Source organism: Spermophilus citellus, assembly GCF_964194105.1.
Source record: "Spermophilus citellus genome assembly, chromosome: 4".
Taxonomy (NCBI): Eukaryota; Metazoa; Chordata; class Mammalia; order Rodentia; family Sciuridae; genus Spermophilus; species Spermophilus citellus.
Genome location: NC_138185.1, coordinates 61,717,697 through 61,731,037, shown reverse-complemented (window position 1 = coordinate 61,731,037; position 13,341 = coordinate 61,717,697). Strand labels below are relative to the sequence as shown.

The 13,341-nt window shown below is 33.0% G+C and overlaps 1 protein-coding gene across 1 annotated transcript in view; it reads left to right on the top strand.

The window, feature by feature from the left end:
• The window catches only part of CHD2 (chromodomain helicase DNA binding protein 2), a 137,620-nt gene that overhangs the window by 57,198 nt on the left and 67,081 nt on the right, over window positions 1-13,341 (top strand). Inside the window, exons 15-17 of the mRNA XM_081290849.1 lie at window positions 1,201-1,290; window positions 2,037-2,227; window positions 13,127-13,315. Coding sequence (XP_081146975.1) covers window positions 1,201-1,290; window positions 2,037-2,227; window positions 13,127-13,315 — 470 coding nt within the window. The remainder of the gene's footprint in view (window positions 1-1,200; window positions 1,291-2,036; window positions 2,228-13,126; window positions 13,316-13,341) is intronic.

The window sequence follows — 13,341 nt, the reverse complement described above, 5'->3', positions numbered from 1 at the left end:
TTTGTTTTTGCTCAGCAGATCTTTCCTTCATAATAGCTAACTTTTAAAAAAGCATGTGCAAGGCCTTTTGTGGGTTTTATGTATATTACCTGTAACCTTTGTGATAGTCTTTCCAACTGACTCAAGAAACATTAACCCAGAGAAGACTTGTTCTTAGACCAGCTAGAATATGGCAGAATTGGAGATGGGACACAGATGTATCTGGTCCCAGAGCTTTCGTCTTTTACTACTATATATAAACTTGTTTTGGGGGAGATCCCTTATAGTAAGAGCAAGCCATTAGGAATCCTCAAACATTTTAGATGTGTGCTATAATCACATAGTCATGCTTTCAAATTCATATTTATTAAATACTTTCATTAAAATTGCCTAACTTATAAACCCTAGCAGATTTCATTGGGTTGATTTGGACTAAAAATATAGTAGTTGTTAGCTTTGTTAAATTATTTGTTAACTATTAAAAGAGAAAAAGAACGTTGTGCAAAACAGCTTTAAACACTGTTTCTAAGGATGAAGGTAAACAAAGAAAGTGAACTGAAAGATTGATGAGTTAGTGAAGTGTTCTTTGATCTTTTTTTCTGTTTGGTGGTGATCCTCCTGCAAGCACTCATTGTCCAGATTGCTGGTTTCCAACTTGACAAACTGCAGGAACTTTATCTTTAGTCATTGTGTTTGCTGAATGGTCATACTTACGTTTTAGTTTTTGTATTCCTTTACATTGACATTATTTCCTATTTATGATAAATTATATTTTCATCCTGTAAGCCTCCCTTTTCTTTTTCTTGGGGTACACATATCTCTATTTTATGATAAAATTAAATTTTTATAGAGCTAGAAGTTAGAATTTGTTGTACTTCTTAAAGTATTGCCCTACACAAAGAATAACTGAATGGCTTTTCTATTAAAAATTTTTAGGGATCTGGGAACTCTATTGCTGATGAATTAAATGAATTTTCTTTGACAAATATGTCTTAGTTTATTTAAATTCTGACAATAAAGTTTTTACTGCTTAGGGATCCATGTTTTAATTTTCTTACTGTTTATACTTTGGTTTCTTAATTCAGAATGTATTGGCTATTTACTAAATTCTGATCAGATTTGTTTTTTTATTTGACATGTTTCTATTGCATCTGTCATGACTTGTATGATTTAAAAAGGTAGAAGCAGAAATTGTGTCTTAATTGCCATTTTCTCTTATAGATACGGGAATATGAATGGATTCATTCTCAAACCAAAAGGCTCAAGTTCAATGCACTTATAACAACATATGAGATCCTTTTAAAAGATAAGGTGTGTAATTGATACTTAAGCTAAATCTTGTTTAGTTTGACTTGTCCAAATACTAGTGCCTTTAAACTCCCATTTGTCATGTTATTTTTTGTGCTGCCAAATGAAAAAAACTTTCTCAAAGAATATTAAGGTTATAAATAGAAAGCAGAACCTTTAAGTTGAAGGGGAATTTAGGTTGCTATTTTGAGCATTTCCCATCATATCATTGTTGGAAGTATTTTTCTAGAAATGTCTGAGAAAAATTAAGCTCTTAAAATATCTCCTGTCTGTATTACTGAGAGGTTTATATGTTAATAGTAAGTAAGTACAAATAAATTCAATCCGATGACTTCTGTGCTTCAAAATTGGGAAGGTAATTAATTAGGCAAGAAAACAATCTTTATTAAAAAAAAATGCAAAATCATGGTTTTTATTTTATTTTTGCTCAGCATACCATTTTTTTTTTTTTTTTTGGGTAAGGGGGGACCTGCAGTAATAGTACCTGTTGTAAGAGATCCACCTTTACTTTTTAGCTGATATACTCTTTTGAGTAGATACCAATCTGGAAACTAAGAGAATAAATGGAAGAGGCCTAAATCAGTGAAGAATAAATGTGTCTGAGAGTCCTATTATATATTAAGACTGAAGAATAAATGTGTCTAGGTACACCTTTGTGATGGTATTTGTACAGAGATGATTAACACTTTGTAAGCACTTTTGGGTTCCTTTCTGACTTGGTGGCTCGTTGTGTTTTGTTTCTACTTTAGACTGTGCTGGGCAGTATTAACTGGGCCTTTCTGGGAGTGGATGAAGCCCATCGGTTGAAGAATGATGACTCTTTATTATATAAAACTCTGATTGATTTCAAGTCCAACCATAGGCTCCTGATTACGGGAACCCCTCTTCAGAATTCCCTCAAGGAGCTCTGGTCCTTGCTGCACTTTATTATGCCGGAGAAGTAAGCTCCTTCCTGTGTATTTCAAAAGATGCTAGAATGTCTGAAATGCCAATGCTTTTTAACATTCTTAATAGGCCTTAGGGGTATAGTTTTGGGGAAAGCAAAGCATTAAACTGAGGCAGGAGTTTTTATTATAAAAATCTTTATAAGTGATAGAAGGCTGAAGCATGGTGGTGCATGCCTGTAATCCCAGGGATTGAGGCTGAGGCAGGAGAATTGCAAGTTCAAGTCCAGCTTCTGCAACTTAGACCCTGTTGCTAAAATAAGTAGATAAAAAAGTAAACAAGTAATCAGTCAATCAATCAATCAGACTGGGAATGTAGCTCATTGGTAGAGTGCCTCTGGATTCAATCCCAACCCTGCCCAAAAGCAGTAGAGGACATAGAAATTAGCTTGTCAAAGAAGAAAGCATATTGTCTACTAAAAGGTCAAATTAAAGCATTTGGGAAATAATTGTTAGATAGGAAACAATCAGACCTTCTTAATATTGTTATAAGATAGTAGCATAGAAATCAAGTATATAATGTACAGAATCTGACAAGCATTACAACAGATTTTGAATTTAAATCTTTTTATTTTTCTTGTGGTACTGGGGATTGAATCCAGGGCCTTGCTTATGCAAAGCAAGCAGTCTACCACTGAGCTTCATCCCCAGGCCTTTTAATTTTTTTATTCTGAGCGTGTTTTAAGTTTCCCAGACTGGCCTCCAGCTTATGTTCCTTCTACGTCAGGCTCCTGTGTAGCTGAAATTACAGGTGTACACTTTCATTCCTGCTTAAATCTAAATCATTGATAATAGACATTAACTTTAGGTCATATTCAATTATTGTTAAAGAATTGTCCCTATTGGAAAATTTTTTATAGGAGAGGTATGCACATTTCATAAAACTTAACTAATGGTGGTATTAAGTGATACTTACAATGACATCTAAACTTATTACTCTAATTTTGGAGACTTCTACTCAATTTGGCCACGTGACAGTACTCTGACTCATAATACTTGTTCCATTCCTCATTATGCTTCAGCTAGTATAGCCATCTTCTGTCCCTTAAACATGCCAAGCAATTATTCTTTTGTCTTGTCTGGAGTGATGTTTTTCCTTTACATGCAGCCACCTTAATATTTTTGCCTCATTTTTTATAACTGCCTTCTTTCAGAGTTCTTCTTCAACTACCTGACTTCATCTATAAGGCATCTTGTCTTCCCTATCCTGTTTTATTTTCTATATAGCATCTCTTTGTCTCATGTCATTAAAATATGCATGCAAAAATACTAGGGATCCTGTTTGCCTGTATTCATTGCTGGTGTAAACTGTCCAGAATAGTACCAGAAGGCAGTCAAAAGTTAATACATGTGCTTTTGAAAAGTAAATGCTCCACATATATATTTTAACTCAGAAAAGATTTGAATGTCTACTGTGTGCCATACACTGAGCAAGGCATTTGAACTACCTAATGAAAACCATCAAAATGATCCCTTTTCCTACATGTCATTTACTTTAATTTTAAATCAGAAATTTTATTGAGATATAATTTTAATACCATATAGTGAGTATAGTGTTGTATTCAATATTTAGAGTTGTCTCTCAGCTTAATTGAGGGTTAGAGCATTCATAAAAGTTCATAAAAGTTCCTTCTTTCCTAAGTTTATCTTACAGATAAACTTTTGTCTCTAGAGATAAACCTTTTATTGAGGTTTCATGTATGTGGAATCCTATCATGTAGTCTTTCTTTCTCTTTTTCTCTCTTCCTTTTTTATTTAAACATGACAATAGACTGTATTTTGTCATCATACATACGTGGAGTATAATTATCCATTCTTGTGGTTTTACATGGTGTGTAGTTATACTGGTCATGTATTTACTGTATGAACATAGAAAAGTTATGTCTGATTCATTCTACCCCTGTCTTTCCCATTCTTCTTCTCCCCTGTCCAATTCGGTGAACCTCCACTCCACCCTACCTGCTTATTCTGAGTCAGCATCTGTATATCAGAGAGAATATTCAGCCTTTTTTTTTTTGGGTTGACTTATTTCATTTGACATGAGAGTCTCCAGTTCCATCCATTTACTGGAAAATGCTACTAATATGTAGTCTTTTTGTTTTTGTACTTCTGTCATTTTCATGTCATTTTGAAATTCATTCATGTCCTAGTTTTTCTCTTTAACTGGGTAATAATTTTTCATCATAGGCATATTCAATCGCCAGTTGGTGGGATATTTTGGATATTTTTTTCTTTGTGTGGACTTGTGTTTTTTTCCCCCTTTGTTAGATACTTTTGAGTGGAATTGCTGGGTTGCTTGAAAAGTTTCCATTAACTTTTTATTTCTTAAACCTTTTTATTATTTTTATATGGTGCTGATGATTGAACCCAGTGTCTCACATATGCTAGGCAAGCACTCTATCACTGAGCTACAACCCCAGCCCCTCCATTAACTTTTTAGAAGGTACCATGTTATTTTCCAGTGACCATACTATTCTAATTTCTACCAGATATGTTTGAATGTTTTAGTTTCTCTCTATTTTCACCAATGCTTAGGTTATTTTCAGTCTTTTATTCTAGACATTCTGGTGGTTTTGCATCTTGTTGTTTTGACTTAAATTTCAAAATGACTAATAATGTTGGACTTTTTTTGTTGTTGTTAGCTATTCATGTATCTTTAGAGAAAAGTCTAATCAAATTGTTTGCTATTTCTAAAAAATTGGATTATTTTTATTATGAATTAAAGTGTTTCTTTTAAAAATTCTGTATAACTTATCAATGCATGATTTGCATCTAAGACAGATTTGTCTGATGAAAGATCACAGTCTCTTTCTAGACATTTTAATTCTCATGTTATGTCCCATTTTGGATTACTTTTTGTTTACAGTGTGAAGTTCTTTTTTTTTTTTTTTTTGCAGAGAAATCTGGAAAAATCTTCTAATATTGGTTGTTGTAAAGAATATTTTTTTCTCTATAAGTTTCTTTGTTTTTGTTGAAAATTAGTTGAGACTATAGTAATAATTTATTTCTGTTTTATTAATAACATATTTCTGCTCTTGGCCAATATCATATTGATTAGTTTAGCTTTATGCTACTTTTTAAAATGGAGAAATATTAGTTTGAGTTTCACTTTTTTTTTCCAAAATTACTTTGGCACTCTAACTTTTTTGGATCTGTTTGTTAATAACCTGCTGGAATTTTAGTGTGCATTATGTTGAATCTCATATCAGTTGAGTAGAATTATTAATAATATTGAGTTTTCTAATCCATGATCACAGGAAGGGAAGCTTTTCTTAATTTACTTAGATCTTCTATAATTTTTCTTGATAGCATTTAGTACTTTTCAGTGTACAAGTCTTACGCTTTTGTTAAATTTATTCCTTCTTAATGTTGATTGCATTTTAGGTGTAATTGTTTTCTTAATGTTATCCTGATTCTATTTGAGGATAGAATTATAGTTAAAAGTTTGTATATTGATCTTGGATTTTTTTAAACTTTGTAACTATTTCCATTAGGTTTTGTTTATTTATTCATTTAGTCTTTGGTTATTTTTATGTGTATTTTCAGGATATCTTCATTGTTACACTTTTCCAATGTGGAGGTTTCTTTTTTTTTTGATACTGGGAATTGAACCTAATGGTGCTTTACCACTGAGCTACACCCCCAGTCTTTCTTACTTACTTAAAATCCGGGGGCACTTAACCACTGGGTCACATTATTAGCCCCTTTTCTAAAAATTTTTGAGACAGGATCTCAGTAATTAGAGCCTCATTAAGATGGTAAGGCTGGCTTTGAACCTGAGATCCTCCTGCCTCAGCCTTCCAAGTCACTGGGATTAGAGGTGCATCACTGTGGCCACTATTTGGGTGGTTTTTAAATCTTGTTTTACCTTAATGTACTGGCTAAAACCCTCCATTTTGAGTAGAATTGGTGTTTATCTGTAGCAGGAGGTTAGCTATAGATATTTTGCAGGTACTTTTTATCAGGTTGAGTAAGTACTCAGAGTTTTTGAGAATTTTGATACTGTATGTTGGGTTTTGTCAAATGCCCTTGTGTGTGTGTTTGTCTACTGAGATACCAATGTGATCTAATTTTTTTCTCTATTCTTCCTATATGGCAGAATATGTTAGTTACTCTTCATACATTATACTGACTTTCTAGCATAAATCTGACTTGATATTTAATATGTGTTCTAGTATTCAGTGTATTAACACATTGTTAAAGATTTTATCTGATTTTGAATTGTGTATAGTTTTTTTTTTTTTTTTTGGTGTGTTTGTGTGTAGGGGGGAGAGAGAGAGAGAGAAACAGACAAATGGACATACATACAGATAGAAGTAGTATCAGGATCATAGAATGAATTTGGAAGTGTTGCATTCTTCTCTGTTTTCTAAAGAGAGTTTTTTAAGTTTGGTGTTATTCTTTAAATATTTGGTAGGATTTACCAGTCTAGCCATTTGGACTTCTTTGTGAGAAAATCTTTTTTTTTTTTTTTTTTTTTTAAAGAGAGAGAGAGAGAGAGAGAGAGAGAGAGAGAGAGAGAGAGAGAGAGAGAGAGAGAGAGAGAGAGAATTTTAATATTTATTTTTCAGTTCTCGGCGGACACAACATCTTTGTTGGTATGTGGTGCTGAGGATCGAACCCGGGCCACACGCATGCCAGGCGAGCGCGCTACCACTTGAGCCACATCCCCAGCCCCATGAGAAAATCTTTAATGACTTATTTTCTAGCTATATTCTTACTTATGTTTTCTGTATCTTCTTGATTCAATTTTTCTTTCTAGGAGTTTGATCTTTTTACTTAACTTCCTATTTTGTTGGCATATTTATAAATAAATATGTTTATGCCAACAATTTTATTTGTTGGCATAAAGTTATAGTATTCTGTTATAATCCTTTTAATTTTTGAAGATCAGTGAGCAAAATTTTTAATTTTGTTAATTTCTGGAATTTCTTAGTCATTTTTAGCTGAGGATTGAATAATTTTGTTGATGTTTTCAAAGAACCAATCTTTGGCTTCATTTGTATTTTAAAAAATTATTATTATTTTTCCTATTTCATCTGATTATTCCCTTCCTTTGCTTGTTTTTTTACTTTATTTTTTTCTCTTAAGGTGCAGCTTGATTATTGATTTAAGATCTTTTCCACAATTAGGTTTAAGTGTACTCTCTTCAGTGCTTTAGCTGCATCCCAATAAATGTTATCTTGTTTTTAGTTTTTATTCAGTGTCATCTATTTGTGATTTTAAAAAAAATATTTTTAGTTGTAAATGGACACAATACCTTTATTTGCATATTTATGTGGTACTGAGACTCGAACCCAGTAACTCACATGTGCTATGCAAGTGGTCTACCACCAAGCCACAATCCCAGCCCTATTTGTGATTTCTTTGATGTATTTTTTAAAAAAGTTCTTTTTAAAAGATTGTTGTTTCCAAATATTTAGTTACGGACTTTCTAAATGGCTTATAGTTAACTTTGTCTTTGGTCAGAGACAGTGCTTTAAATGAATTTATTATGACTTGTTATATGTTTTATGAATTTATATATGTTTATATATAAGAAACAAGTAAAACATAAAACACACACGTACACTCATGTTTATGTATTGTCTGATATGTTTTCTATCCTGGAGAATTCTCCACATCTACTTGAAAAGATAATGCACTTTACTTTTTTTGTGTTGAATGTTTTATAAATATCCATTAAGTTAACTTTGTTAATAGCGTTATTCAGGTTTTTATCTTTCCTATCTGGTTACCGAGAGTGAAATGTTTAAACCACAGTTGTTGAATTGTTGATTTCTTTCCATTGTCCTTCATGCATTTTAGCATTCTGTGTTAGGCATATGTATGTATGTATGTGTGTATTACATAAATATACACACACACACATATATAAGTATGTACGTAGTGGTTATTGTGTCCTGTATGTTGCATTTTTAGTATTATGAGATGTCCCATGCTGTGTTTTTAAAAATATATTATTTTAATTTTATTTTTATGTCGTGCTGAGTATTGAACCCAGGGCTTACATGTGCTAGGCAGGTGCTCTACCACTGAGCCACAATCCCAGCCCCCATGTTACTTTTAGAAATATTTCTTATTCCTTAACTCTTTTTTTTTTTTTAGTTGCTAGACATTTATTTATTTATACATGGTGCTGAGAATCGAACCCAGTGCCTCACACATTCCAGGCAAGTGTGCTACTGCTGAGCCCCAGCCCCAACCCTCCTTAAGTCTATTGTGTGATTTTTATTATAGCTTCTCAGCTCTCTCCTGGTTAATACTATACCATTGTCCATCATTTAACTGTCAACCTATTTCTTTCTTTGAATCTAAATGTCTCTCTTGTTGATGACATAGTTGGATCTACTCTTTTATCTAGACTAATAATTTTTGCCTTTTGATTGGTTGTATCTATTTTTGTTACTTGTTTCCCATATGTCTTATATCTTTTTTGTTTTTGTTTCTTCTTTACTGCCTTTTGTTTCAGTTTTTTTTTTAAGGGTGCAATTTAATTAATACCTGTTTGGCAATATTTTCCATTTTAAAATTATTTTCTTATTGATTTCCCTAGGGATTATGCAACTGAATTTGTCAGTCTTCTTCAGGTTAATCCTGACTTAATTTTATTAAAAATATAACATTTTTGTTCTATTTCAATTCCAGTTTTACTCCTCATATTATAAACCAAAGAATACAGTGATATTATCATTGTTTTATACAGGTTTGTCTTTTAAGGAAACTTAAAAAGAATACATTTATATTACCTTTCATGTATTTTATCATTTCCAGTGACTTATTCCTGTCGATTAAGGTTGCCACTGAGACTTCCTTTAGTATTTCTTATAAGGTGGGCATGTTAAGCAACAAATTTATTGTCCTTGCCTATTCTTTCTTGTCCTTTTTTTTTGGTGAAGACTTGTTTAAGACTCTTGAGAAGTAGAGAAACTTTACCATCTAGCTGTGCTGCCTTCACTACTACTGTTGATAGGATAAGCCTAAAGTGAATCCCACCCCCACCCGGAAATAGAATAGAAAGTGAATCTTTGCATGTTTGGGGCAGGATAATTTTTTTCATGGGGGTTGTCATTTGCATTGTATGATGTTAAGCAGTACCCCTGGCCTCTACACACTATATGCCAGTAGTAATTCCTCCTTGGTATGATAGCCAAAAACATCTCCAGACTGGGGGTGGAGGGGGTACTTGCCACCAGGTGAGAACTGCTATGGTTGAAGGGTTCCTGATGATGTCTTCCAGGCTGTCCTATCATATTGTGTCCCACCTACCCCTTCTTTTTTTTGGGGTGGGGGTTGCGTGTACTAAGGATTGAAACCAGGGGCACTTAATCACTGAGCCACATCCTTTTTATTTTTTTATTTTGAGACAGGATGTTGCTGAGTTATTTAGGACCTTGCTAAGTTGCTGAGGCAAGCTTTGAATTTCCGATTCTCTGCCTCAGTCTCAAGCTCAGCCTCTTGAGCTCTTTGGATTATAGGTGCACACCACCATGCCTAGCATGCACCACCATGCCTGGCCCTGCCCCTTTTTATCACTATTCTTTTGTCTGTCCTGTTTGCTTGTCACCTGGATGCTTTTTTTTCCTCCCTAGAGCTCTGAGAGTCAATAGTGGTCACTCTCTCTTTTTTTAAATATTTGTTTTAGCCGTAGGTGGACACAATAACTTTTATTTTAATTTTATGTGGTGCTGAGTATCAAACCCAGTGACTCACACGTGCTAGGTGAGCGCTCTACCACTGAGCCACAACCCAGCCCAGTAGTCACTCTTGAAGACAGCCAGTTGCTTCAGTCTCTTTTTAAAACATTCTGGGGCTAGGGCTGTAGCTCAGTGGCAGAGTACTTGCCTGCCATGCATGAGGCACTGGGTTCAATCCTTAGCACCACATAAAAATAAAAAACAAATAAAATGAAACCATTCTGTCCCATCTACAACTACAAAAAGAAATTTTTAAAAAATTTGCTATATATTCTTTAACAGGTACCCTATCCTTCACATAAATTTTTTAAATAAGTTTGTTTTTATATAAGATGAAGGTTTAAAAAAATTGTACAAAGGATTAGAAATAGGAGAGTTTATCAATTATTAGTTTTTAATCTTTCTAAAATGGGTAAGAAATTTTATGCATATTAAACCAATTTTTTATCATTTTTTTATATTGATCTTTTTGATACATGATACATGTTTAGGTCTCTTATTACTAATAAGAATATGATTTTTAGATTATAAAAATATGTCTTATACTATATACCTAATAAGTGGATGGAACAAGGCCAACTCCCTTTGAACTTCAGGCTCTAAGAGGAACAAGTACTTTCTTCACAATACCATTAAGGCCGCCTACATAGTAGGAATCATGAAGCACAGTGGTAACATCCATGTTTGGTGTTTTTGTTTTTAAATGTTTATTTTTTTTTAGTTTTAGGTAGACACAATATCTTTATTTTTATATTTTTGTGGTGTTGAGGATTGAACCCAGTGCTTCATGCATACTAGGTGAGCACTGTACCACTGAGCCACAACCCCAGCACCCCATGCTTGCTTTTTAGGAGTAGAATGTGGTATGTAGTTTCTAGCAAGGAATACTTACTAGGGTTTGCTTTTGTATACCTGACTGCTGACATGGATCATAAGGATTTGGGCTTCTTTTGTTGCGCATCCATCATATTCCACCCATTATTGGCTATGTTTTTTGGGGAAAAAATCATATGTCCTGCTTCGTAATTAAAGAGGAATTTTGAGTTGATTTTTCTGCTGGATATTTATTATCATTCAGGTAATATGTTCTAGAGTTTTGAGCTGAATCATTTATGAAGTAATGCATTGGAGTTAGGCATACAGTTATTTTTTTTCTGTGGAATAGATCTTTGTTCTTTGAAAATTTTGTTCTCAAAACACTACAGTAACCAATTTTTAAAAAGTGTTCAAGGTCTTGATAATTAAAAAAAAATCATTTCTACTTTTGTGAGAGAAAAGTTAAGCACAGAAGTTGATAGCAGGGATGTCTGAGCCATGCATTCACAGTTATGATCTTATATTTTGGAACATATGATAATTATCATTGCAAAGCAGCAAACTTAAAGTTTCTTTTTTTTTTTCCCCCTTAAAGGTTCTGATAGTAAATAAGTTTTTGCCTGTGGGCCATACAGTTTATGTCACAATTATTCATCTCTGTTGTTTAGAGGGAAAGCAACTATTGACATTTCACAAATTTATGGATGATATGTATATATCCTCAGTATGTGTAGCTAAAAAAATTGTATCTCATAACAACTCTTTTACTACAATAAGAATACAGTAGCCATATAAAAATATGTTGCCTAAAATAGTAGGAAGTAAATCTTATAATGGTTATGCTTAAGTTTTTAGACTACCATAATTAAAATAATAATCATTTAATGAAATTAGCTTTTTGAAATGATCTCCCAGGTATTTAGAAAATGACCTGATAGTAACTATTCTACTGATTTTCAGTCACTTCGCACATTTTGTATGTGATGTATCATGTCCACCACTATGATATTCATTTTACATTAAATGTTCTTATTTTTAAAAATAAAATAACATTGATATTAAAAATTGAGTTTTATTAGTTTTAATTCCTCATTTATTTTATTTTGTTCTTGAAACATTTAACTTAGGTTTATACTCTTGTTCGTCTAATAAGTGTTTTGGATTTATGCCACAAGAGAATATTTTGTTTACTTCCCTGAAGATATTTCAGGCTTTGCCAAATGTAGTTAAGGCTGATAATTGGTCTACCTAGCAGTACCTGATAAAGTGCTTGGCTATTTAAGAGTTCAGAAATGACAATGGACTATTGAGACTGTCATGTCGGTATGCTGTCTCTGACTTCTGTCCTCCCAGATGGCATATGCTTTTGAGTTCTATTTAATGTTGGTCACCTGGTTTGGGCTATCTGACATTTGACTGGTCTCAGCAGAACAGCCCCACTGGTGTCATACAACAGGTGTTAGGACAGTGGTTCAGCTTCCAAGTCTAGCTTCAGTAAATGAACATTGTGCCTTTACCTGTGCAATTCAGTCAATTCATGTAAGTAGAATAGTACAGAACCAAGCTGATTTTTTTCAAGAGCTTCAATGGTGGAGAGATAAAGCACATAATCTTCATGAAATAAATTTCCCTCATTTTTTATTTTTGAAAGTAGTGATAATGTCCCATTCTGGATTTCTGCAACAGATCCTTTAGTAGATTAAGATTTATAAATGAGAAACTTTTATTGGAGCATTTAGGTAGGATTATTATGAGTGCACTACCTGAATTCACTAATGAAATATGTCCCCAAGTTCTGTTAGTATTAAAGGTGGATTACTTACCGATCTTCATGTCTTTTTTATAATCTTGCTTATTATCATTATAATGCATTAACTTTTTAACCTGTATTGTGAAGATTATTGATAAAAGTTATGTAACTTTTACCTTTGAGCTGTAACTTACTATAATAGTATTGCCATTAATTGTTTTTTGTCTCTTCATTTATTTCCCCAAGAAATTGTAGCTTATCAAAAGATAGTTGATGATTAATTGTTTTGTGTAACATTTCATGAGAATAACTTATGTTTACTAACATTGTAAATGAATGATCTACCACAATATTTTATAAACTCTTGATTGAATCTGAGGAATTAGAAATCTGCTATTATCCAGTGTAGACTGATAGAATCAAATCAGTTGATTTTCCTTTTCCTTTTTGTTTCTTTTTTGTTCAAGAGATAGTTGATGGGTAGAATTTGTCTTTCTTTGTGGGAAAGATTCATTTTGTTTTAACAGTTTTTTTTCTTTTCCCATTTGATTTCTTGTAGAAGAAATTTTAGTTGTAAAAATTATCTTTTATCTTTCTGTAACTAAGTAAAAATATGATCCTTATGTTCATAGGTTTGAATTCTGGGAAGATTTTGAAGAAGACCATGGAAAGGGAAGAGAAAATGGCTACCAGAGTCTTCATAAGGTGCTAGAGCCTTTCCTTCTCCGGAGAGTCAAAAAAGATGTGGAGAAATCCCTTCCTGCCAAAGTGGAACAGATTCTCAGAGTAGAGATGTCGGCCCTTCAGAAACAGTATTACAAGTAAGCAAGTTTTTTTTTTCTGGATT